We start from the raw sequence: 27515 nt of genomic DNA on the forward strand, positions 1-27515 counted from the left end.
ATTCCAGTTTATACTCTAATACTCCGCAGATTTTTTTAAAAAAAAAATATTGTCACTCCATCTTTTGGGGAGACAGAATACTATATGTTGAAAGAAGATGACATAGGGATGGAAAAACTGTGTCACGGGTTCTCAGGCAATTTTTTTTAATAGAAACTCAGGGATCTATTTTCTGGTTTTCTTCTCTGAAAAAGTGTAAGAAAATATTTATGCATTTAGGCTGGGTTTTACTAAGTGCTGCATCATTGCAGCAATGCATTTAGTCACTAAGTAATGTGTTAATTTTTGTTTTATAATTCTTTGTGATATCTTGAGTGATGCTTTATAATGCTTTTCGGTATTCTAAAATAGCTGTCATAAAAAGACAAAGAGGATGGTAGGTGTTTATTAGAACAAATAGTCAGCTGGTTGTCTGTACATACTATATGTAATATATCACACATACTGACTTAAATCACTAGTCCAAAGAAGGCACTAAAAAATATAGCTTATAGTTTTCTTTTTAAATTATACCTGTAAGGTGACATTCAGCCATGCTCAGAGTATTTGTCTCTTTTCAGGGTCAATTCCTTATGCTGTACAGGAATATTTTGAAGTAGTGATGTCAAATAAATTGCGTTTGTGACCAAAAAAAAAAAATGGAGTTCAAATAAAACCAGAGAAGGGAATAGTTTAATTAAAATATTTATTGAAAAAAAATTCATCATCATTTGGCTGTACTAAGTAAATAAAACACTGAGTGTGATTACAGTAATTAGGATGCAAACAGCTAGTACCATGAGCAGGACGATTCGGCAATATTTGGAATGCTTTTTTTCTCTCTCCTTCTTTTTTAACAAGGTATCATACCCAGGAGTATAAATATCCCCCATCCAGAACTTTAGATCATTAGGATTTTCCTAGAAAAAAAACCAGAAAATTAAATTCTCTCTTTTACACACAAAGTCATTAGAACATACCCAGAAGTATTTTGGCTATCATCAGATACTGATTAATGAATTTAAGACATCATAACACATATGCAAGACACTTCTACTTGAATGTAGGTTGTGCTACTTTCCAGATGCTGTAAATGTTCCACTGGGGAAAATTAAAACCACACTTTTCATCCAGGAACCAAAAGTAGGACACCAGCCATTGAAATGTGTTTAAAAACCCAGAACAAACCATGTTGTCTTCTCAAGAAGAGATGTCATTGTATAAACACATCTCTGACTCTCTTTTCAAAAACTGAAACAGCAGGAAAAAAAGCCTACAACACTAATCCTAGAAGTGGTTTGTGCCAGCCCACAGGGAGGCAGGATCCTGGATAGTGTGGATGAGGCTGAGAAAAATATATGAAATTTGATAACAGAATTTGCTATGAAAAGATATTAAAGTGACTATATAGTATTTGTGCCATATTTATAGCTCCTCCCTATGTAAACAGGGAAGCTGAGTTGTACAGTGTTGTGCTTTAAGAGTTTCTCTAGTCAGAGGTCATGTACTGTAAAATTTAAATTCCTGGAGTCTGACCAGATATGTAGACTTCCTTTCCTGATCAGACTTATGCTAGTGTCATGCCTGTACCAGAAAATACCTCTATATTTACTTCTGTAATCCCACCTAAACATCCAAGCGAGCTGCGCAGTGGTTTGTGCATGCACAACACAGCTCACAGCAATTCACTTGCTCAAATGTAGCACAGCAGCGAATTACCTTTATGTGGCTGGCCAAGTTAGAGTGCAGTGACTGTCTGTCATAGTCCTGCACGGTCCAGGAAGGAGTCTTTTTCTTCTCCTGCCAGTCATCCTCCACATGGATATCACTAAACAGTGGGTTGCTTTTGATTGCGGATTTCAGGGTGATGGGTGTAATATGTTTCCCCAGGGATTTGTCTATTATTTCTTGACTGACCCTGTTCAAGTCTAAGCCTGGCAGCTCAGTGACAGTTCTCTTTTCTCTCTGTAAGACACAAGTTAGATCAGAACCTGGCTTTCATTTGCATTACCTACGATGCAGGCCCACTTCCAGAATTACCACTTGTAATGCAACAAAATCATTTTAAAACTACACATGCAACCATTTTTCTCCTTCTGGCAAACTTCTGCAGTGCAGTGAGGGAGCCTGACTGCTCACTCTGGACAGATTTCTTCCTTCTGGGGAAAGGAGGTGGGTACAATCTGAACATTAAGTTCTTTTGCAAATGTGAACTGACATTATATTGCCTGCTGGAAGAAAGCCTCTGCTTTCACGAAACAGTGCTATGAAGAACTGCAGTAGAACATTACAGTTCTGGTGAAAACCATGGATGTATGATGAAGCAGCAAAGGTGTAAGGACAAAGCAGAATGATCACAGGGGAAATGGTGTGTAAATGACAGCCTCAGCTGGAAATGCATCTTTGATAGCAGGGGTGTGACTCGCAGTTCTGCTCATCCTGTTGAATGCTAGACCCATGTCAGGATGTCAAAGAGGCTCTTCATTTGACTGAGGGCACTGTCAGTATTCACAGGTAATTAAATATCTGAGCAGTCTCCCATTAACAAAAGCTTTTAAATAAGACCTTTTAGAACATGTGGGTGTCAAGGGAGGAAGATGAAGAACAACCCTGGTGGGATCACATTTTTTGAGAAACCACAATCTGCCTCTTAAAACAGCACTAAGGGCCTCTTTCAGAGTCTGCAAAATAGTAGTTACCGTATTTTTCAATTTGTAATTCACCTGTAAAATGCAATCAGACTCTCTAGTTCAGGCTGTTCAATATTTATCACAACCTTCTGTCCCCGATACTTTCAATTAACCTTCCCCTTGATCTGTGGTTCCATGATGCCATTGTCTTATAACACCTCCCCCACCTCTCAGGACTCCCAGAACCAACCCAGAGCACATCCATCCTTCCTCATTAGTGCTTTTGTCCTTAGGAACTTTATGCTGAGTCAAGGGGAGCCTTGGCCTGACCCAGTGGTCCAGCAATCCCCACCTCTCTCCTGCTCTCAGAAATTACAAAGGTGTGGGCAGCACCTGCTGCAAGACGCACGTAAGGTTAAGTGCACAAAATAAACAGCTGATGAAGAGGTTGGGTCCTGAGAAACTTACTTCCATGTAAGGATGAATTTTCCTAATTTTTCAATTTTACTGAGATCTCCAGCTGTTAAGGTACCACGGGCTGGGTGGACTTCAGCCACAAGAGGGCTAGGGGCATGTTCTGCTTCTCCTTCTGCCTTTCTAGTGAGAGCTCAGGGAATCTGACCTCTTGCACACTGGCTTTGGTAAATGCTTGGACACCTCATCAAGTCAGTGAAGGTCCCTAAGATGATAGCAAACTGTTGGCTTCTTCTGCTTGAATAATTTTCTGTTCACTTTGTGGGCTGGTGAATCCACTTTCAGTGGGAGTCAGCTGCTGTTTGTCATCACCCACTTCATGACTGCAGTGTCTGTGTGCATGCATAGACACATATACATTTGTCTGGGGCAGCCAGGTGTAGAAGGAAGTGTGAGGACTGAATTCCTTCAGAAAGCGAAGGTGGAGAAGAGAAAACAACAGGCTTTGTCTAAGAAACTCTACGAGGAAGCATCATACTGGCATTCCTATCACTAAACCCTGCAGAAGTGACTAAGCATGTTTCCCATCAATAATTGCCATTAGTAGACGGGTGGATCCTCAGTGACCTCCCATCCTTCTGTTAGTTCATAATTTCCACATGTAGTTCCTTAGCCTTCACACATCCCCTGATAATATTACTTTTTGCATTGCAGTTACAGCTGGCACTGAAGCCCTCTGGGCTGTACTGGCCAGATTTCAGCTGAGCTGGTGTTTTTAACCGCCTTTTCTTTCTGACTGCATTTTATTTTATTTACTTTATTTCTTATTTAAGATTTGTCATTGACCTTAATGATTCTTCCCTCAGGCTTGCTAAATAGTTGAACTTGGAGAACATTTTGTTGAAGAACGCGAACTGTCTCACCAGGGGATGACTGGTCTCCCTAGGCTAAAATGTTGTGAAAAGAATGTGACTTGACAGTAATTTCTAAAGCTGTTTTAAATAAAATTCTCCAAAACTTGGAATAGATGGCATGATGCAAAAATTTTTTAATAAAAAGAGCGCTTTTATGAAGCGCTCTTTTATGAAAAGAGTGGCAAAACTTTTTCCCCTACTCTCTGAAGTACCTTTCTTTTCAAGGGCATAAGGAGGATGTGGTAGCTTGGAGCAGATGTAGAGAGGGAATACATTGGGATGGGAAACTGGGTTTTACCATGAGAACTGGACTGGAATCTGGGATAGGATATAGTTTGCAGAAATTTTAGAGAACAGACATTGAAGTGACAAATGAATTGGGAGAATGTATTTGAGTACAGCAGATGCTTGATGGTAAAACTTCTGCAATAGATATGTCCTACAGACTAGTTAAGGAAAAGGAGGACAGAAACCAGAATCACATACAAAACCCTAAAGTTTTAGGTCTAAGAAATAACACAAAGACATGTGAAGAATATCGTATTAAACATAGGCATTTCTAGAAGCAGAGAAACATAAGATTAGACAATAAAAATATGATTGCTAGTATTAACTCTTGCAAAAACTACTCTTTTTTTCTTTTAAGATTCAAAACACATCCCAACCTTTGTCACAGACTCTGATACATGAAGCAAATGTTCAAAGAAATACTTTAGGTATCCATATCTATTACAGAATTCATACAATATACAATGAATCTAAGAAGACAGTGTGAATGAGGGTGGAACAGAAAAAAATCAGAGGCAATTTGTGTTATTATTCACTGAATGGAAGGAGGGAAGAGTGAATACTCAAAGAAGCAGCAGTTTTGAAAAACACTGAAAAACTGTAGATTAAATACCTTTGTGAAATACTTATTTAGCAAGATAAAAAACTCAAACTCTGCAAACACATAACTATGTTTTATCTACATATAGCTCATGAGCAAGAAAAGATGCTATGGAAAAACTGTCAGGAAGGCAAGGATTAACCAAAAGCACATAAGGAGATATGAAAGACAGTAGGGCAGACAGCTCACATCAGCAATTCCTGAGAAGCCTGAGCAGGTCCAGATGAGACCACAAAGATGATCAGAGGGTTGGAGCACCTCTCCTATGAAGACAGGTTGAGTGAGCTGGGGTTGTTCAGCATGGAGAAGAGAAGGCTACAAGGGAGACCATGTAGCAGCCTTCTAGTACATACAGGTGTCTGACAAGAAAGCTGAAGAGAATTTTTACAATGATAGAACAAGGGAAATGGCTGTAAGCTGAAAGAGGGCAGGTTTAGATCAGCTGTTAGGATGAAATTCTTCCCTATGAGGATGGTGAGACACTGGAGCAGGTTGCCCAGAGAAGTTGTGGATGTCCCATCCCTGACAGTGTTCAAAGCCAGGCTGATTGGGGCTTTGAAGACACCTGCTCTAGTAGAAGATGTCTCTGCCTATGGCAGAGGAGTTGGAACCAGATGACACTTAAGGTTCCTTCCAAACCAAACCTTTTTATAATTCTATGATCCTAGGAATGAAGGTTTTTTTAAGGAAGGAAAAGAAGAGGAACTGGACTCCCTGTCAGGTACCCCAAAAACTGAAAAGCCCCCTGACATGGATAGGAGAGAGATCAGTAGATGGTTATAAAAACTTCAGCCAAAGTGACAGGGATATTTACAGAAAAGTAAATATTCAGATAGACTATTTTAATTGCTCATCGAGGTTACTTCTTGTAATGAACTGTTTAGTTAAAAAAGGTGTTTTGTCTGTCATTGGTAATGGAGTTCTGCAGTGCTGTGAGTGCATTATATAAAAACTTTTGTTCAGTCTCAGACTAAAGCTCCTGCCAACCTTGCAGCTGGCTCTTATTGTGGCCAGTTGCAGATGTCTAGGGAAGAATAAGGGAGAGAGAGTGGAAATACGTAATGCACATATGAGCCAGGGGACAAAGAAGTGACTCTAACCTGGCACCTAACTTATAGATTTTAAAAAACCCTCTTGTCCTGGTATACTGAGAAACAAGCAAAGACAGGACACAGGCGTTAACTCATATGTAAGGCCAAAAAAACACCATGCCAAGAAGTAGCATGCTGCTAAGATTAAATGCTCTCTGCTGTCTTCCAAAAATAGGGAAAAAATGGAAATATAAACAAGAAAGAGAAGTCTGAGAATTGCAGAAAATTACCAGGTTGACTACAGGGGAGACTTGCATGAGAAACAGATATAGAGGATTAATCATCTGGTGTGTGCTGGGTATTAAAACATACTGTGGGGCAGAGGGTCCAGCAGGACTGGAAAGTCTCAGGGTGAGCAGAATGCGGTCAGCAGCGATCCATTTGCAGGAGAATGTCTGTGCTTTTTATGCTGCTTTTCACAAGGAAAGGCCAAAATTCCTGGACTGCTTTATGGTTTGTTTTAGTCAAAGTAGACGATGAAAGTACATGCTAAGCTGGGAAGCTGTTTAGTTTGCCTGATACCAAAGAGGAAAATGAGGAGAAAGAGCAGCAGCTTTTTGTCATTACATGAAGCTGCTTTTTATAATGGAAACAAATTTTAAAACTTATAGGTGGAGAAAACACATAAGCACTTCAGTGCATTTGAATTAAAGTGATTTCATAATAAAGGTTTGGAAGAGTCCACAAACACACCACGGAGCAGTCACTTCACATAGGGAGCCCTGAGTAGCATTAGTTTCTTAACAGAAACTATTGAATATTGACTTCTAAAAAGGGAATTTAGGCTACTCTCAAGGTTTAATGACTTTTGGAATCTTTAGATCACGCACATATGTTCTGAAATTAATTCTCTCTCTCCCCCAATCCCCCTTTTTCCATTTCTAAACTAACTAACCCTTAACCCCATTATCTCTCTCATCTTAAAGTGAAATATATTATTCCTGCACCATTAGTTCTCCACTGTGCCATCGTGTTTCTTCTAATGTCTGGAACTCATCAGTACTTTTTCCTTTATTTGATTGTCAGCAAAAGGGGAAAAAGAACGCGAGCTCCTAAGGGAGAGAGAATGGCACAATGAATTTTATCTGGACAGCCTGAAATCACTAATGGCTACACTTACAAGTATAGATTGTGTCCTAGGTTTAACACTTATAAAATATACCACATTGCAAATGCCATATTTGGAGACATGGTGAGTACAGACATTTCCTTTGAAACAGCCATCCCGGGGCTGGGACACAGAGTTCCAGGAAAACCTTCTCACTGGTGGCGAAGAGCAGAGCACAGGTCAAAAAGCACAGGGCTCCCCCCACATTTTTAATCCTCCCGCAGCTCTGCAGCCCTGGCTCGGTGACAGTGCGTCCCGATTGACAACAATAGGGAGAAGGATCCCTGCTGTGGAGAAGGCTCTGTGTGTGGCTGCCTCCCTCCTGCACAAAAGAGGGGTTTGGGGGAGGAGGGGGGAGGACAGGGGGGAGGGGCAGCGAGGCCAGCATTGCACCATACCCTATTGTTCGGGATCCTTCAGGCTCCGTCCCTTGGTTAGGGCTGTTTGCATGGGAGACTACGGGCGACCGTGTGCTCCCCGCTCCAGCTCTCCTTGGGGAGTCGCCAGCAAAAATTATACAACACGAACAGAGTGGCTGGAGGCAGGGGAGTAGGCAGAGGGAAGGGTGTCTGGGATAGGGGAGAAGCTAGGGAAAGTAAGGGGGGAGCATGGAAGCGAGTGTCGCGGGGGGAGGACTTTTGCAGTTGGAGGAGGACTGGAATGGACTCCGGGAGGGAGCAAAGGGGTTTAGAGAGCTGATGGGGAGAAATGTCTGAAAGGGGAGAAGTGCAACAGGAAGTAGCTGTGGGAGACTTTCGGCATCATTCTCCTCCCTTCCCCCAGGTTCAAGATTTCTTGGCTCTTGCTCTTCACTCCCCTGGGGAATCGGGCCCCCACCCTAAGGATCCTGAGAATGTAGACTCTTCTCCATCACCCCCTCACCCCCAATCACTTATGTATGTCTCCATCCCTTGACAAGAACCAGACCTTGGAGCTTTTTCTCATGCTAGGGGTGGGGAAAGGCGAGGGGCTCCCCGGGCAGCGGGGAAGGAGCACTGTGGAGCAGCGAGGCCCAGAGGGGTGTGAGCTGATGCAGCTGTACTGCTGCTGATCCAGACATGAACTTCTCCTCCGCCAGCTCCAGGGCCTCTGCTAGGCAGTGCACGTTTACATTTTTACCAAGAAACTGCTGCTACCTCTATGTAATAACCTGGATTGATGCAGTCAGCATGTTTCACACTTTCAACGCTTGTCTTTCAGTACAACAGGAATGCCAAAGTTGAATGAGGAAATAAAAAGGCAAAATAAAGAGGAAGTTATGGTGAGCTATGTAGATATATACGCTTGTAGGAAGAATCTCTGTCTCTCTAATGTGCCTTTTTATCAAATTGAAGGGATATGACTTGACTTTCAGTTTTAAATCTGGGACTTTTTGTACTTCTTCAGAGAGCATATTCCATGCACACCTTTAGTACAATTAATTGGTATTTGACTTCAGTACTCTTTCTGGAAAATGTTATGAAAGTGTTACAAAGAGCAGTAGAAAGACTAATACACTGAAATAAAGTCAGTGGAACCCCTGAAGAGAGTAACTCTTCTCATGGAGCCTGATCCTCGCTGATGTCAATGGGAAAATTTACAGGAATACTAATGATTCAGATTAAGAGACACGGGAAGCTGAAACTACAGCTGATGTGTCGCTGTCATGTAATTTTTCTCCTGATCCTAAAAACAAGGTAGAAAAATTAGGAAAATGTCAGCCTCTTTTAGACCTTACCTGTAAATAGATCCTGTTGTGCCACCGTTGCACTCCAGGTAAAGCTGCTTCTGGGAATTTTGCCCAGATGGCTGGTAGAAAGGCAGAGTTTTTCTCTAAAGATTTTACCTCCAGTTGCAGGAATTTATCAGGATGGTTGTTGTTTGGCAAAACAGAGAGGTCCATGTTTCTGTGCTGTAGAGTAATACTGAACACAGCCCCAGCTTCTGCTTCCTGGCTGTGCATGCTCTTTCTATTATTAATGACATGAAGAAGGATACGACAGTTTCCTGAAACTGTATCTGACCCCTGTTTGGTATCAGGCTCACTTATTTCATCTACCAATGATAAAAGATTGTTTGGAAGTGGCAGAGCAGACAGAACAAGTGTAAGTGCCTAGCTTAAGTTTTCAGGTTCAAGGTCTAGTTTGATAGATACATGTGTGATCATTAAAACTAACTGAGAACCAGTGAGTAGATGCATAAGACACTTAAATGCATACCAGCACTTCCTCAAATTATCTGCCAAAAATGTCAAGCCTACAATACTTCAAAGTAAGATTTTTTCCCCCAGAAAATTAGAAGCAGCTTCCAGTCCAAAGCTTCTTTTCTGCAGCAGTACCGAGAGGCTCCATTGTGCTATGTGGGTTGGTACAATTTACCATGACATCTATGACATGCACTTTTTTAGGGTCAGGGATTTCTTTCACAGTCAATTCTTCTTGACCTTGGGAAATATTAGATTGTTTCAAGTAATTGATAACAGAAGTTTTCAGGGAATTGATTCTGCTCCCATTCAAGTGAATAGAAAAACTCACTGTTACTGACTTGAATGGTATAGTCTCAGTCCCACCACTTCTATTATTTTATTTTGAGACTTGATATTTTCATAATCGTTTTATGATTCTTAAGTCCTTTTGACTTTCAGCTAATGAAATTACCCTTCTCATTATGGCCTCTATGCATAACTAGCAAAAATAGCCTCCTCATTTTTATTTTAACCTTTTCTTAAATATTATTGTTTTTCTAGGATATGTTTCATTTTGATGACACTGTCACAGAGGAAAAGCTTTTGAAAGTTCACTGCTTGACATCTGGGAAAACCTATTTTGAATCAAATTTTGCTGAGAATTAAGACATCACAAAACTTTTAGCCCTGTCCTTAGACCACAGAATCAAACCAATTTATTTACCACACAGAAAATAGCTGAAATATAAAAATGAACTAAAAATAGTAAAACACTTTTTAAATCCTAAAGTAGTAAATGAATACTTGGATATACATGTAAGTTAAACTCCTTATTTACTTAGAAAGCTCATAATTTCTCCTTGCTTTTTTGGAGATTATTTTACAGTGTATCTGTTTAAAATTATTAATCTGGCACCTTTCAAGCAGATGGTCAAATAAGTAACTGCGAGCAGCCACAAAAGAGACAGTAGTGACTGTGTTTCTGAGTGGATGTGGGGAACCTGCTGCTACATTTACAACTATGTCTCCCCTGTCTAATGAAGCCCTGAAACACCAATGCACCTTTCCAGTGTACCATAGGGATTACCATGAAGATGCTGTCTTAGACTTACCATGACACAGCATTCTCACTTTTTCACTGTGCAGAACTACGACAGTAATTATTTTGTTCTAATATATGTGGGTATATACAGCCATGACTTCTTAAACACAGACTTTCCAGCATCTCTCAAAACACAGGGGTTTCTGTGCTACTGTAGCATAAGATGTGGTGTGCACCTGTGTGAATTTACATACCAACACTGCTTCATTAGACATAAGAACATAAAAGACATCTCACTATGTCAGACCTCTCCCAGTCCCAGGACCTATCACTCTGTTTAAAAAGGGCAAGAACAGATGCTGTTTAGGGAGACAGTGTATACCTGGCTACTTTCTGCTGTTCATTCTTCTAGTCCCTCAAAAGACACACTTTTTTTTTTTTTTTTTTTGGCTGAAGTATCTATTTCCCAGGCTTTTTTATTATTTATTTATAAATTTGTTGTCTATAAAGCCATCTAACTGCTTTTCAACTTTTCTGATAGTACCTCCTTCAGAAGCAAGCTTCAGAACCTCATGACCATCTGCCTAAATTGCTTACTTTTATGTCTTTTAAATTAATTTCCATACTAGACATATCATGGTGCACTCTTTGCAGTACTGCACAGTTTTAAGAAGAGATACCCATGCAGTTTATCCATCACCTTCAGGATTTTTTAACCTATAATTATCTCAGTCTCTTTCTTTTCTATCTGAATTACCAACTTTTTTAATCTCATCTCATAAACCATCTAGTCTATCTCCTTGCTCGTTTATTTTCCATTTTCAATGTGTTACATTGTAATTCCACTAAATTGTTCATGAGAATACAACAACCATAAATGAAAGCAATGTCATGTTGTGGTTACACCAGTTCCAAAAATGGGAAAAATTATGTCTTCGCTTCTGACAATATCCCTCAGTTTCTGGTGCCTTTTTCCCTGCTATTCTCATAGCAGTTAGTAACTCTCGTAGAGCTAGTAACTTCAGACCACAGAAACAAATGATACCATGATTTTTCTTCACTTCTATTACTGCCAGTTGCAAGTTCAGTATCTCATAGGAATGGTTCGGGCTATTTTTCATAGCTATAATACTTGACATTTAGCTACATCATAGTTTTTCAGCTAATGTCTTGTCTAACCACTCAGTTTTATGTTTCTTGCCAATTGAGGCAGGAGTTAACATTACATTAAGTAGAGCTTAATGTCACCTGCAGAGATGGAGAACTCAGTTTTTACTCTTCCTCATGCCATGGATGAAAATGCCAAAAAACCTAATCCCTTAGGGAACCATACCGCTGACTTCTCCCCATCCTGAAAGACGACCATTTTGCTTCCAGTCCTTTAATCCTTTCAAGCCATAAAGATTGCTTCTGTTGTCCTGTGTGAACACAGTTTGTTGAATATCCTGTAATACTGAACTTTGTCAGAGATTTCTGTGTCCAGCAGATCCTCTTTGCTCTGTTCACAACTGAAGCCATGCTGACTCTCACCCAAGAGCCCATGCTTATCCACGTGCCCAGGGATCTTACTTTTTTTTTTGTTGGCTACTATGGCACTAGGAAAGGAACTCAAGACTCCCTAATCTGTAGGTCAAGGGGCTGCCTTTCCTACAGGCAGGAATTATACTGCAGTTTCCCAGTCCTCTGGCAGAGTGACTGTTTACAACGACAGCTTAGGCACCATGGCAGGTGGCTCTGATACCAATTTCCCTGTTGTGTTCTTCCAGTATTCTCAGGTGAGTGCCACCCTAGATACTACTAGCATATAACATACTTACTTGGTCTTACTTTACTGTGTATTTCTTTCAGCTTGATCCAACTTCTCTGACATCTCTGCTGTAAGGAACCCTGCGACCTTTCATCTGGAAAGGCCAACACAAGTAATTCACTGAACTTCTCTTTCATAGCTTTATCACTCCTGACTGTCCCTTTCCCCCCTGTGTTATCAGATGGTCCCACCATCTCCCTATTTGGCTTCCTGGTTTGGATGTTTTTCAAGTTCCTTTTCTATTAGTTTGCACACTTTTTTTACAGAGCTCTTTAAATGAGTGTATCGAATTTTCTTTTTACAATTGATCTGTTAGGTTTTAGGGCCTCCACTGGTCTTATGATGCAGGCAAGATTTCTATTTTTAGTATATTGTTAGAATATACAAATGGCTGCTGTCATATCTTCTGTCACTGAAGAAGATAATGAAAACTGAATGGAAAAAACCCCAGACAACCCAAAATGAAACCCACTTCCTCCAGAACAAAGCAGCAATTTCCCTTCAGAATAAATGACAATGCAATTAAAATTCAGGTGTTTCTTTAAGAAAGTTATGACAGGTGGTAGCTATTGTAACTTTTGGTCACTACTCTAGCTGGCCAGCACATATGTGGGAGGAGGAAGTAAGCCTGCTGTGAACCAGCCTAGCACAAACCCTGTGTACCACTTAAATCCCACTTAATCCAACAAAATAGAGTCTAAGTGGTTTTTAATTAGCAGAGAGGCCTCCTCTAGTCCTTAGCTAAGAGTGAATTTCACCTTTACACGCCAACTGAACTTGACTGATTTAAGACTCATTTGTTGAACTGTTACATATCCATCAGGCTGGAAGGAAAACATATTAAAGCAGAGGGATGGGTGTTGAAAAAGAAAGAACAAATTAAAAAAACCTAGTAAACTCTGGACTGTCTATGCCTGCATAAGGCTATGGATTGCCTGAACACAGCTGGAAAGGGCTGCCTGCTGCCACGAGGTCTATGGAAAAGCTCTGCAGGGCTGGCATATGCCTGCCCTCCCCACAGCATGCTGTGGCTCAAGACATAGCCCGGGCACATTTTCAGAACGTCCTTGTAATTTTCTGATCAAAGGGGAATTTTGGTCTGTACTGCTCCTCTGAATGATGATAGAATGTACTAAAGCAGTAAAATGAACTTGTTTTAAAATTCATGCAGAGAAGGAAGAGGTATATTTGCTATTTAGACACAAAACTGCTTCAAAATCATTCACACACATTTAACTATTAGTTTTGTACAACAGATGCTAAAGGAATCAGAACCAGAGTTATCAGCACTATAACATCCTGATTTCACTCATTAGATTTTAAAAAAAATGTCATTTCAGACCACAACTTTCCATCCCTGACTCCCAATCAAAAGTACTTTCCTTTTATGATGTTCTTATAGAGGTGATGGGAGGATGATTTCAGCAGAAGTCACTCATCTGTTTTTGACAGATACAGGCAGATTTAAAACTCACTTTTTAAATTTTGTGATTAAGATGACATTCTTGTTAGTGAAATATTCAAAATCAGCAGAGAATAAATATTTAGAACTGGGAGGATGATATCACCGGCTGATAAAAAATTTTTCTCTGATCCCTAGTCTGGAGGCATCTTTTCCTTTGCTTGATTTTCAATTGTGATTCAAGTGAGTGCAGGAGTATTACCAATATCTGGTGCTAAGAAGAAAATTTAAAATAATAATTGTTTCTTTTGCCTGCCAACTACAATAATTATTAAGACTTTCAAATGCATGGCTGTGACAATAAGGAGTTATGCCCAAGAGCAACTGAATATTCTGCGTATTTTAATTATACAAAATATAACATTCCATTATGTCGATGTTATTTTTCTTTCTTTTTTTTATTTTTCAGAACCAGAAGATATTTTATTTAAAATCATACACTGGCACCTCATTAAAGTTGCAGTTTTTGAATGCAGAGCAGTAAGATGCCAAGCCAAAGATTTTGATAGTACAGCTATTTGAAACACAGATGTTCATTTCAAGGGGAGTTAAGACTGCATCTAAGTATTCTCTCTGGACAGAATCACAGTCCTGACTGGGGGCCTCAGTTTATTAAACTGTGTGGATATCTACATCACGTTTATACAGTAGACTCTTTGCAGAGAATGAAAAGGAACAATCACTTAAATAAAGATGCATTCTCTTTTTGCTCTGAGTAGAAAATATTATGCCTTCCTGACTTATTTCTCCCGCTGTCTTGCCTTTCGGTTTTGCTCTCCTACATATTTTCAGAGCATACTTAAAGGCTTGTGTCACAAAATGTGGGCAGAAGACCTACAGCTGACCACTTGCCAGGTTCAGTGGCTATAGCACTCACCTGAAATAAATAACTGCCTCTCCATGAAATGTTACTCTGTTATTCTCAATGTTCCATATATATAAAGGCTCACAGAGTGACATGTCTGTCTGGAGCTGCAGAGCGGTGCCTAAGTCAAGAGGCAGAGAAGGTACTCGTACTGTAGCTGTACCTGCTGTGATGCAGGGCTCAATTGATTAATCTATCAGACACAGATACCCAAAAAAAAGAAAAATTCAAATAACAAAAGAAGCTTTACTTTTTATTGAAAATGTAAAAATCATGTGAATCATGTACAATATTTTCTCATAAGGAAAATCTTAGCTGGTTCATAATGTTTCACAAAACTGTAAAACATTTAATTTTTATAAAGACTTTTCATTAGACAAAGATAAAACTAAAGTAGTATTACAAAGCTATTTTCTAAATCATCAACAGAAAACTGAGAATGTTTAACAGATTAATTCATACAAGTGGCAGGAGAAAGGACTCTTCCATTTGTAAATCTGCAAAAGGACACACAAAGGTATAGAGGGGCATGGGTTTTTTGTTTCAAAACTTTTAAAATTAAGTGACATGTTAAAACACTACAGACGTGGATTCATAGGATGGTACAAGTTCTAGGACTGCATTTCTCTACACTACCTCAAACAGTGCAATAGTGATTCAGTGTAAATCTCTACAGTGTTTCATTGATTTAATACTTGTGTTCAAGTATGTGTCCATGAGAATGATCAAAATCTCTACTTAGCTATTTTAATTTTCTTGTTTATAATATGTTATAAGTTACAGTAGAATATCCCCTTCAGTATGTTTCTAAATCAAATGAACTAATTTCACAATACATTCTGTAATAACCTGTTTAATAATGTTAGCTTGTTCACTTTGACATCTGTTGCAAAAAATACAAGATCATTCTGACTCCAAATGCCAAAAATATAATAAAATTTAAAAGGTCTTTATTTCCATATACAACAAAACTATTCAGCTAAATTAAAATAAATTCAAGATAACACGACTTTTTTGCAACAGATGACCTTACTGAAAATAAACATTCAAAATACTAGTTACTATTTTTTAAAAATTCTGATAAATGTAACCAAAAGTGTTCATATAAAAATTAATTATGAAAATGTCAGAAGATAAAACATGTTGGCTGTGTAACCAAAACCATTAAGGATGTCTGGCAGGCAAAAATAAATTAATTTGATTAAATTATATGTCATCTGATAATATTTGGTCTGAAAAAGCGTGTGTGGGTGTGTGTGTGTTTATAAATAACAAGATTGCAAAGAGCTGAGAGCCAGCCAGCCTGACAGAGGTCAACTCTTTTTTTGCATTTTTTGCGCATAAAAGTCCCTGCACGTCTCGCAGCATCGCTGATACCACCTCATATCTTGACAGAGGTTCTTCTCTCTTATCACTCTGCAGTACACAGGCCACTGGTCTCCCAGGCACTTGAATGTTAAAGCAGCTGTGAAACAAGAACAGCAAAATCAAATAAACATTACTGTTGCCTTTACTAGTGAAGAATCAGGTAGCAAAAGAGACAAGGGCACAAGAAGTGTATCTGGGGAAGAGAAAGAGTAACAGATGTAGATATTTAACAAAAGAAAGAATCCCCCTCGTCCTCCTGTTGTCAATATATTCAACATCAAAAATTTTTAAGGCCAGCTTTATTTGCAAATTGGATTAAGTTGCATTGAACTTAATTAATGTCATGCAGCTGTCTTCTCATGAGAGAGTGGAGCTCATCTTTCTGCCTTGTTTCACTTATGATGCCTCTTACACAGTTTATCATAGAAGGACCATGGTACTAAAGCTGGAACTTTGCACATTTAGTTATACAAACTGTAGCACACACATGGAATTAAAATGGGAACGCAGTGAAAAGCAGGGCACAAGAACAAGATATTGTCCAAAATCCATCACAAACACTGAATTGAGAAAATAAGTCAATTTCAGATTTGAGTTAATCTCCTATTTTAAAAGAAGAGAAATTTGTAAAAGAGCTGGTGGCACAATCCCCTTAAGCTTTCACTAGCCCTACCCCCAAATCAAAAGACCTATACTGCATGATATGATGGAATGGGAGGCCAAAATTATCAATACACTGAAGAGAAGCATTGCATTATGTATTTTGGAGATATTAAGGTTTCTACTGGTTTGGATTCTGACTCCATGCTGGATGACATTGACCTGTAGATTACTAATTTCAGTACTACATAATCCATTCTGTGAGGACAACATAGCCAAATCTTTTTTTTCTTTTTCTTGAACTTCACATTAAGTCAAATTTTAATTGACACTGTATTTTTTCTGTGGTTCTTTCTGATTCACTGGACTCTGTGACACAAAGCTGCTTATATAACCTCACCAGAGGAAAATCATCAATGATGGGGCAATGGCATCTTGCTTCTGAAAGACCAGCTGAACAGAGAAAGCTGAAGTACGAAGAGGAGGAATCTTCAGTGAAATAGCAAGGAGAGGGCCATAAGCATCAGCAAATTGAAACAATGACTACTGCACAGAAATGTTTAAAGGTTAAAAACCTGAAAGAGAAATACCCTCCACTGTCTTAAAGGAAGACTATTGCATATAGTCTGAAATGCCAGTCTTGTTTTCCACGTGGGAGTAATCTATTGAACAGGAAGCTTTATCTTAAAAAGGGCTCTGAAAAATCAGCTGGAAAGGGTGTGCTGTCTTACAGCAAGCTTTTGAATATTCTTGTCATGCTCAAGATGCAAATGAACAATTAGGAGAACTAATGGTAATCATCATCAACAATACACTAGGAAATAAAAACTACCAGAATTAACATCTCTGTAGTTACACAATAACATAATTTGCTTAAGAACAACAGAGACCTAAGTTCTGCCAGGTACAGCAAATCTCTTCATTCAAACTAATTTTCCTTCACACATCCTAATACATCAGGCGTAGACGTAGACATTTCAACTAAAGACAAGTGGAAAGAGGTGATTGTATTTGAGAAACAAATAAAGGCCTCCTTGATCTCACAAACATCAAGAGAACACAGTTTGCAGAATTTTTAAACAGGAAAGAAGATATTTTCTTACTTTAGAAAGGTTTGATAAAATCGAATGGGTGAATATATATATCTATAAACATACATATTTATAGTGTCTCTAATATAAATATATTTTCATATGGGATGCTTTGTTCCCATAATACCATACAGTCTCATAATAAGTTCCTTCCTTGGATAACAAAAACCCTTCACCATTCTTAGTTGCAGTCTCTGCTGTGCATGCTCAAAAACTAAGGCAGGAAGATCAGTCTCTGCATAGAATTTAAATCTCCTGAATATCTCCTGAATCCTAGCCTTCTGTTTTTAAACAGGGATCATCATTACTGTATGGAGAGAAAGAACTGAAAAGAGATTTGTCATTTTTGACTGCTTACCTAACCTGGGTGATGTTATTGTGTTAACATTAATTTTCTCATTGCAGGGATGGAGGTGACAGGGTCTGTAAGCTGCAGGCTTTTCTGAAGAAAAGCATTCATTGCCATGCCTTCCCGTGATCTTGTGCATGCACTGGATGACTCGAGACTGCATTCCTTTGCCACAGGTGACGGAGCACTGGAACACACAGAAGACACATTCAGTGGAAAGGTATTTTTGCCTGTAATCATGAACATGAAATGCCAGTCCAGGTGAATTCAGTGGCTGCTTCTTCCAAATTCCAAGATTTCTGCATTATATTGAGTTAGCTAAATGAAAATCAATTTTCAAAGCACAAATAAACTAGCAGTATTAATTGAAGGACTCATTCCCGCATCCAATTGCTATCAAAGCCCATTTTATAGAGCCTGTGATGAAACTCACATACAGCAATGTGCCTGAAGGAAGCAAAGGCTACTCTCTTGTATCTGTATACTAATTTACTCTTATTAGAGGTTAAAGTGATGGAAAAAAAATTCACAGATACTAGCAGAGAGAAGAATTTTTAATAAAGCCATTAATTAACCACAGCAAAGATGCTCTTTCTGCTGAGCAGAGTGTATGCCTCCTGTCTTTGCATCACATCTTCATGTTTTCACAGATATCTCACAGATGTAACTCACAGTGTGAGACATGATACCTGGCCTTTAACTATCTTGCCATCTTGGTGCCACAGAGAATGAGGTAAGAAATGAAACAACTGAGCACTGTAACAATGGTAACATTCTACTTCTATCACAGTAACATAATATATTAGAGTGAAAACTTGGACAGTGCTGTACAGATGCTTAGAAAACCTATTCCAAACCAAAAAAACCCAAAAACCCAAACAAAACAAAACAACAAAAAACACCCCCCCCATGCTTTCCCCCTCTCTGACTTTATGTGAACAAAATTTCCTAAGACATGAATTACTTTTGTGTGTATTGACACACATGCTATTGCTTTAACTACAAATCTATTAAGGAATTACATATTGGAATTTCCTCCTACTCTCTAATGATTTTGACTTAAGTGCCCACACATTTCACCAAGTTTTAATGAAATTTACTATAGAGAACATCTTCAAATACTAATCAATTTCTTGTAATGAATAATCTAATAGCTCAGGCTGAAAATTTTGCCACATAATCGTGAAAGTGTTTTTCTAAATAATTTTAATTACATAAACATTCAGAATATATTTCCTTGCGAGACTTCAAGAAGCAGCTGAAAAAAAAACTGAAATGAGAAAGACAAGGAGAAGGTGCTATAACAAAAAATGTTTCCCACCCATCCTGTCTCAAGATGGAGATGGAGTAGTATTCTGCAAAGTATGAATAAACCTTGACTACTGGAAATACTAAACAAGTTTTTACCCTTTGGTTTTGTTATCTGTGTGCTTTTGAGTGACACTTTAAACACTGTTACTTGGAAGAAAGATTTACATGTGCTAAATAGGAAGTAGAGGGCTTGCATCCCAAAATGTACATCAAGAGTGTATATCCTAGTCTCTTGTACCTCTCTTGAGCTCTTATGAGCTCAAGAGAGGTACAAGAGACTGAGAGCTCAAGAGACTAGGATATACACTTGGAGGTTTTCACAAGGGACTGAACTTGTAACCACATGAAATCAAACACTGGCATTTTATAAAGGCAGCAAGTGGACTTGATTTTGCTTCTGTTCTCAGTGAGTCAATACAGAACTGTATCTTGCTGAGTTAATCAGATACAGCCTCCATGAGCCACAGCATGTAAAGATATTAAATTAACAATACATAGTCGTCTATCCAGTATCAACCACAGTTTAACACATGAACAAATATATGGTTTAGAGGAGGGAAATCAGTTAGTACTGAAGAATTTTCAAAGTATGCTATCAACTTTAAATTTAGTATACTGCTGTAAAATTGCATGAGAAAAGCCTCTCAGCAGAACTCTTTTTCTTGAATTCTCTGCCTTTTCTCTGTGCAGCTAAAAATAATCTGAGTTCCTATAATAGCAAACATTATGCACATGGTCAACATGAAAAATCACACATATACCTAGATGAATTTTATCCCCAACAGCAGACGGAACACAGATTTTAGTCCTGTCAAAATTCTGGCCACTCCTTAAATTCCTCTCATTGTGATGTCAGAGATATTTATTTTTGGAATATTTTAATGAAATTAAAATTGAGACAATGGAATAGCAAAATTAACAAGGGGGAAAGAAAAGACAAAATTAAAACTATGACACAAAAAGAAAAAAGTGAAAGTAAAGGGAAAATGAAGGAGATATGATGAAGCTAATATGTTGAAGATGTCTAATAATAAGATAATCTTTAAATGTTACCATAGCGATCTTAATTTAGAGTAATATTGTACACAGTATTACAATTTTTCCCTTCAGTAAAAGATTTGCATATTTTTCAACCAAAGTTAGAGGATGTCTGAGCTTGTGATATTCCTTTTGTCATCTACAAAGAAGGAGGACATGGGCAGGTGGACCTGGTACACAAGATCTCAAAAAAAACCTATCTGCCCTTAACCTTTGGTTATCAAAGAGTAGGTGCAATCCAGCCATCTGGAGTACTGGAGGGGAGAATGGGATTTGAAAACACTAGACTTTTGCTAATAAAATGGGCTCCAGTGGTTTATCTGCTAATTGATAATGCCAAGCAATTCATGTAGGCAGGTGCCTTTGTGAAGAGCATTCTGGCAGCAGTCACATCCCTCCATCAGACGAGCTCTAGCCTGAAAGTTTGTTGTGACTGCAGCTGACAGAACACGTAACAGACAGATCTCTCTTGGCTAATCAGTGTTTAGGCGCTGAGTTTCTAGGCAGAATCTGGCAAGATTTTGGCATTAAAATCTTAATTGGTGAATTAATATCCTTTTAATAACTGAGCCTCCACTGGCCTTGGTGAGATATTTCAGAGTGCTGTGAAGCATTACAATGTAGTTTTCCATCCAAAGATGTAGAGACATTGCAAACATTTAATTTTACCCTTGCTTTACCTACTTTTTAATATCACAACTTTAGACAAAGAAACTGACATCAGAGGATGATTAAATGAAATGTCTCAGTTCATATAGGAAATATGTGGCAATGCAGGAAATAAAGTAATTAGTGGTCTAGCTTCTTTTCTCGCCACAGAAATGCACTAAATTTTCACAGTGCATTTATTCTTATTTTGAAAGAATGGGAACTTACTAAGTCTTGTAAGATGTTTGGGGAATATTTAGAAGAGGCAGGGCTACCACAGTGATTTGTAATCCAAAACATTTAAACTCAGCCTAGTCAGTATGTAAGTAAAGCAAGATTTTTTTACACAGCTAGGATTTAAAAACCAACGAGGGATCTGATAGGCATGCTGTGCTCTTCTATTCATACAGCAGCAGCAGCAGCAGCAGCAGCGGTGGCGTCTGACTTCAAAATTAAGAATTCTACTGACTGGAAGCCAGAAAAAAGAGTATCTTTTTGCCATATCTACATTATGCCATATTCAAAGTAATATGAAATAGTATGAAATAGGGAAAGCAGCAGGCATTTAGCAGTGCGCTTGCTAGCTACACAGGCAAACAGTGAGGTTTCTGTCTCCATGAAGTGGCCTTAAACATGAATTTGTTTTGCAAACACATCAGCCAACTGCTGTTACAACTGAGAGAAGACACTGAATATTGGACAATAGAAGTAATTCATAATATTTTTCTTCTTTATCCTGAAAAGATACGGACTTTGTCTGACTTAACTAGGAGACACCTCAGCTTCTGCAGATCAGCCAGATGTACCTTCAGAGCAACAGCTCTGACCCTCATTTTACATTCTAGCTGAAGCAGACTCTTCCAAAACTGCCTCCCAAGCTTGCCTCACCTTTGGATTGATCTCATTGCAAATACTGAATCTGAGGTAAATACCTTTCCCTGGATATGCAGCTGTCACATTTTAGATACTGATTGTGGTATGTAGTTGTAGTGGTTTGGTTCAAAATATCCATTACTTACTTATTTGGCTTCTGTGAGATAAGAATTAGGGGAAAGCAAAGCAGGAACAAAACTTAAAAGAATATAAATAAGTTTATTAACAGACCTAACAGAAAGAAAAGAAGTCAGACTAAACCTTCAGAACACTTCTCCTCCCCCCACCTTTCTCCCCTCTCCCACTGACAATGTAAAAAGACAACCCTTAAGATTTTTCCAGTCAGTTTACCACCTCTATAATAATCTCTTTTTTTCAGTTCACTTAGGGAGAGGAATCTCTTCTTGCTCATGCTACGGAGACATCTCCACAAGAAACAGTTCTCTCGTGGCTTCAATGTCACAGCAGGACAGCTACCCAGGATGGTTTTCTGCTTGCATGTGAGAGTTCCTTCCCTCATCTTACAGCTTTCCCCACAATTGCTTTTCAGGATCCAGTCTTGACCATTTTAAGGTTGAGCTGTTCAGAAGCAAAGGTTCTCCTCCCCCATCTCTGGGAGTATCTTCATCTCTAGGAACAGAGGTCTTCTTCCCTGGGAGCAAGGGTCTTCATCATTTTCATCTCTCTCTGTTCATGCTTCTCATCAAATCATAGCTACTTTTTTTTTATTTGCTTGTTTCAGCACAGATACTTTTGCTCACAATCACAGTTTGAATGCTCTTCCCCCCATGCTTTCATGAAATTACAATGGGTACTCTGATGTATCATAGTCCATCACCCTAGATTTACAACAGAATTTCAGCTCCTACGCTTGAAGCATCTCCTCTTTCTCCTCTCTCGGGGTTTCAGCTCTTCCTTCTTCACTGACCTTGGTGTCTTTATGGTGTTTTCTTCACATGCTTTCACCTTTCCTTTTCTTTTGACTTGGGAGAGGACTGATGTCTGCAGGCTTCATCTGCTCTGGAGGAATCTTACAACACTAAAAGGGTGAATCTCACCCAGGCCCTGCAGCTGGAATTCCCTTATCGCTGTTGGTCACATGATCTTTGCCGGGCAGCAGCCTCAGATGAATTTCGGCCACACTGGGTGAGGGCCGGCCTGGCCACACTGCTGGGCTGCCCGCACGGAGCAGGGCCGTGGGTGGAACAGGGCTCCAAGGCTCCAGGGTGGCTGTCTCCCGGCCGGCCTGGCCAGCACTGAGGGGCTGTGCCGGGTGTCCAGCGAGCAGAAGCCACTGAGATCTCAGCCAAGCTGTGCCACGGCTGACCCGGCTGGGCCGTGCTGCAGCCCCCCCGGTTACCTGTCTGAAAGCCAGAAGCAAGAGAGGCTTTCCCGGGCTTTGTTCATTCTTAAATGTGGATCACAGAGGTGTGTCAAGCCTCGTAAGTGGCTTTAAAAAGTTGCCAATATTCAGACTAGCCAGCTGGTTGGTTCTATTGGGTCTAGAGGAAGCTGTAAGCACCTCTTTGCAAAGAATCACTTCCGTGGCTGATGGAGCCCTCTTTAACTAAAAACCCCAACTATGCTAAACCACGACAGTAGTTGAAGCTGTATAGCTTCTGCATATTTCTGGAATTTCCATGTTTAAGACTCTAACTAAGCTTTCCATTTCAAAGAAATAAAAATATTTTCACTTTTACATATGAAGCAGTGAATTCAATCAGAAATAAATTTATCTGTCAAAACTGCTACTGCTTGGATTTTTATGTGCTTATATATATACATATATCTATCTATCCATCTATATATACCTAAAGGTAAAGCTTACAGATTTAAGCTTACACCTTAAAGATTTACAGAAAATGCCCACTCCAAACCAATATGTAGCATTTTCATTAATTTAGCAGGTCTCAGGTTAACTTAAACCCACAGCTTTTATTAGTAGTGATGGAAGAATACATTTCTATAGTTCTTCTTCCCACCCACTCTATCTCCAAAATGTCAGTCCTACACATGCAATACCTTATTTTTGTGGGGGTTAATTGCATTTTACTTCTCACTGTTCAGATGACCTACCCTTTAAGGCCATGTAGCTGATTAGGAAAAATTCCCGTAGGACAACTTTATTTGTAGGTTTAGACTAAATGTTCTAATACACAGCCAGAGGGGGTTTTTTATGTGGCTGTTAATCTATACATTTTGGACACAGTCCTAAAGGTACTGTAAAACCATTCAAGCAGCAAGACATGTAAAACATTCCTGTTAAAGATTACAAAAAATTCCTGTGCAAAGATAGTTAACAGCTATTCTTTAAAATCTCTTCTTTTTCTTTCAAAAAAAAATCTAACCACCCTGTGGTTTGAATTTTATCCTACTTTTGAACTTCTTTTAGACATAATTTCAAGGATAGAAACCTATGTGTTAAATATAACAATCCTTACACTTGGCATGCACACCCGCTACCCAAGATTCCTTCTTTCTGTTCCCTTCCAAAGATATATATTCTGGAGAGAATACATATTCCCAAGGCCAACATCTGAGGAAGTTGCTGTAATGTGTTAGCTGCTTCCAGCTGGCCTCCACGAGAAGGAGGAATTCCTAAATTAAGGGAAAAATTGTCACTGGCAGACAGTAACAGTCAAAATGCATCCTTCTGCCAAGACAACAGGCAATCACTGAAGAGGCTGATACAATCCACAATGAAAAAGCCAATCTGTGACAGTATTAACAGAATTGACTTGGACAATTTATTTTTGAGAGTAAGTGGAGTGTTCAATAAAAGGTTTTACAAGTCTAAGTAGCATTCAAAGCAGAGGCTGACGTGCTCCTAAGGAAACTCAGTGATGAGTTTTACTGGAAATTATTAGCAGAGCATTCCTAATCATTTATGTATAGGTTCATCAGTTCCAGCTTTTAAGCGGTTTCAACCTTTTCATGAAGCGAGTGTGAAACAAGAATAGCAAGCAATCAGACTTTAGCAGCAGGATTCATATTTGCTGACATGCTTACATGCTTGCAAAATCTTTTTCTATTTTGTCTTTTTATGAAGTTTGTATTTAAAGGCAGGTAGTAGATAAAGAGGTGCATTTTTTTTCAGCAAAGGCTTTTTACTGAGTTTGGCAATATTCTTAAAGATTACCTAAATCAAGCAAATAATCTGGAGTTTATTTAAGTCCTTTTTTTTTTTTTTTTTTTTTTTTAATATAGGCATTTCTGAATAGTGTAAAAAAAAGAGGGACTGATGGATACAAGCATAAGATGGAGTCTGAGTTCTCACATGCATCATTTCCAGGAAGGTCTTTCTGCCTCTCTCATTTCTGACACACCCAACACCTCAGCATGCCAAATTTAAAATTCAGAACTTCTGCTAAGTTTAGATAAAAAAAAATCTGCTGTTGGTCTCTTCTAAGTTTAGAAAGTTTGAGTCGTCCCTATTTATTTTACTTTTACATTCTTTTTATTTTCCTTCTTCTGCCCCCCTGTCCCTCCATTTTTTCTTTCTAGCTCCTCTTTCTGGGATAAGAGCTTGTACTGCATAGCTCTTCAAAAGAGGTAAGATTTTCAACTAAGTCAGACAGAGCCCAAGTTCCCTTGATAAACTAGAGATAGAGCTCCTATGGTGGAAATCCTCATCACCTCATCTCAGTAACCTGGACCTTTCTTTTTTCTTTCTTTTTTTTTTTTTCCTTCCCCTTTTTCCTTTCTTTCTTGAATCCCTTTTAAGGTCCCATGCAGAACAATTTGGTTGTTTGGCAGAGGAGGCAGAACTGCCTTTGGTATCAAGACAAAAAGCAACTCAAAGTTTATGAGTTGATTACAAAAGAAAATTTTTTTTTCCAGGTCAGTATTTATGCACCTATTCTTCAGAATATCACCACCTGTCTACTCTGAATCAGTAGTGGGGTTTGATAGGCTTGAATCTGAATGGGCTCTCTGGACTCAGCTTGGAAGTGGAAAATTCTTTGTCTCCATGTGAAATCCAGGCTCCATCATCCAATTTCTTTCTTGGATGAATTAATGAAACACAATCATCCACTTCATGGTTTAAAAACCAGGATTATCCCAATGACACTGGTTTGTTCTGTTAGAGACAAGCTGGAGTTCAAATCCATAAAAAACCTAAGACCCTATTACAGCCTCCCATTTCCCCCCGGTATCATGGAAGGTATCAGCATTTTTCTCTCATCGTTAATGACCTATATAAAACATGGACAAATCCTGTAGTACCATAACAGATCTAGAAAGCCAAGTTTCTCTATATGCTCCAGATGTACTTACACACCATTTTAGATTTTGTATTTATGCTTTCTATAAATCTATATTTAATACAAAAACACATTCAAGTTTTAAGGCAAGTTAAATATACTTCCACCTGAAATAGTTATTTTTTCTTACTTAGGACTTTAGACACACTGCTAAATAGTATTTGACATCATAACACTGGTGGGTTTAACAGATTTTAGCCATGATTGTGCACCTTTGCTTGGGCACTGCTGCAGGGACTCCTTTTAGTGAGGAAACAGAAATAAATTTTAGCTTTGGAATTGTGGTTGTCCTGGATGTCTGCCTGTGCTGACTCACCCATGGATGTGTTATTGCCACTAGTGCTTAGCAAAGAACAAGACATTATTATATTTCAAATTTTCATATCTTAAATATCATTGCATGGTATTTTGGCAGGACATGACCTTCCATTGATTTTAGCTATCACACATCCAAACAAGAATCTGGAAACAGTTAGATTTCATGACATAATTACCTTTATCTTTCTGATTAAATTAGTTGAGTGTGCTATTCAGAACTGATGAAAATGAATTCTTACAATTAATTTGAAATATTCACCTTTGAGTACATAATTATATCAGGATACATGACAAGGCTAGCCTGATGCTCAGTAGAAAACCTTGCAGGGAAAAGCATAGCTCAACAGCACAAAGAAGTAATTACAGACTTATGGTATTTCTAATGAAAAGACAGGTCATAGAACCCACTAAGGACATAAAGGAAATTTCAAAGGAGGGAAAATGAAACCTCCAAGAAAATCCTTTCTTTTAAAATTTTCTATTTTACCTATTTACTTTTCAGAAATCAAAGAAACACATGTCAAAAAGCTGTTTTGTACAACATAGAATTAAGCACTGGCCTTTAAATATCATCAAACTATGTAGCACTTTCAAGTTTTTCCAGTAGATTGAATAAATGAAAGAGCTCTTTTCTGATAATAAATTTACTTCCAGTCACTTTATCTACCAAATTTTAAATAATGAAGACCTGAAATGATAGCAGGTGCCTCACCTAAATGGCTATGAAAGGTATTAAAAAAACCAAACCAAGTTTACAAGGAATCAGAACCCTTAGAACTTCTATTTAGCTGAAATACAAGAATAAAATCATAGAATCAGATAAGCTGGAAAAGACCTCTAAGATCATTGAGTCAAACCATTAACTCGGCACTCCCAAGTCCATCACTAAACCATGTCTGTAACTAACACAACTACATGTCTTTCAATACCTCTAGGGATGGTAACTCCACTGTCTGCCTAGGCAGTCTGTCCTAATCCTTTTGATGAGGAACTTTTTCCTAATATTCAGTCTAAGCCTCTGCTGGCTCAACTGGAGGCCATTTCCTCTCATTGCATCACTTGTTACCCAGGAGAGGAGACCAGCTCCCACCTCACTACACCTACCTTTCAGGCAGTTGTAGAGAGAGAGAAAGTCTACCCTGAGCCTCCTTTTCTCCAGGCCAAACAGCCCGAGCTCCCTCAGCCACCCTTCACAGGACTTGTACTCTAGACCCTTCATCATCTTCTGTTGCCCTTCTCTAGACACGCTCCAACACTTCAATGTCTTTCTTACAGTAAGGGGCCCACAA

General features: G+C 38.8%; 2 protein-coding genes across 2 annotated transcripts in view; both read right to left on the reverse strand.

The window, feature by feature from the left end:
- Nucleotides 1-719: 719 nt before the first annotated feature.
- Nucleotides 720-8907, reverse strand: MINAR2 (membrane integral NOTCH2 associated receptor 2; the record flags this gene model as incomplete). The annotated part of the gene is made up of 3 exons (XM_082301312.1): nucleotides 720-899; nucleotides 1699-1944; nucleotides 8743-8907. The coding sequence occupies 3 exons, from the start codon at nucleotides 8905-8907 to the stop codon at nucleotides 720-722; spliced, it is 591 nt and encodes a 196-aa protein (XP_082157438.1).
- A 6771-nt stretch (nucleotides 8908-15678) lies between these two features.
- Nucleotides 15679-27515, reverse strand: part of ADAMTS19 (ADAM metallopeptidase with thrombospondin type 1 motif 19) — a gene marked incomplete at both ends in the record, with an annotated part of 135280 nt that continues 123443 nt past the window's right edge. The window contains 2 exons of the mRNA XM_082301819.1: nucleotides 15679-15830; nucleotides 17783-17960. Of these exons, the coding sequence (XP_082157945.1) occupies nucleotides 15679-15830; nucleotides 17783-17960 (330 nt within the window). The remainder of the gene's footprint in view (nucleotides 15831-17782; nucleotides 17961-27515) is intronic.

Source organism: Coloeus monedula (assembly GCF_965178545.1).
Source record: "Coloeus monedula genome assembly, chromosome: Z".
In the NCBI taxonomy this organism is placed as follows: Eukaryota; Metazoa; Chordata; class Aves; order Passeriformes; family Corvidae; genus Coloeus; species Coloeus monedula.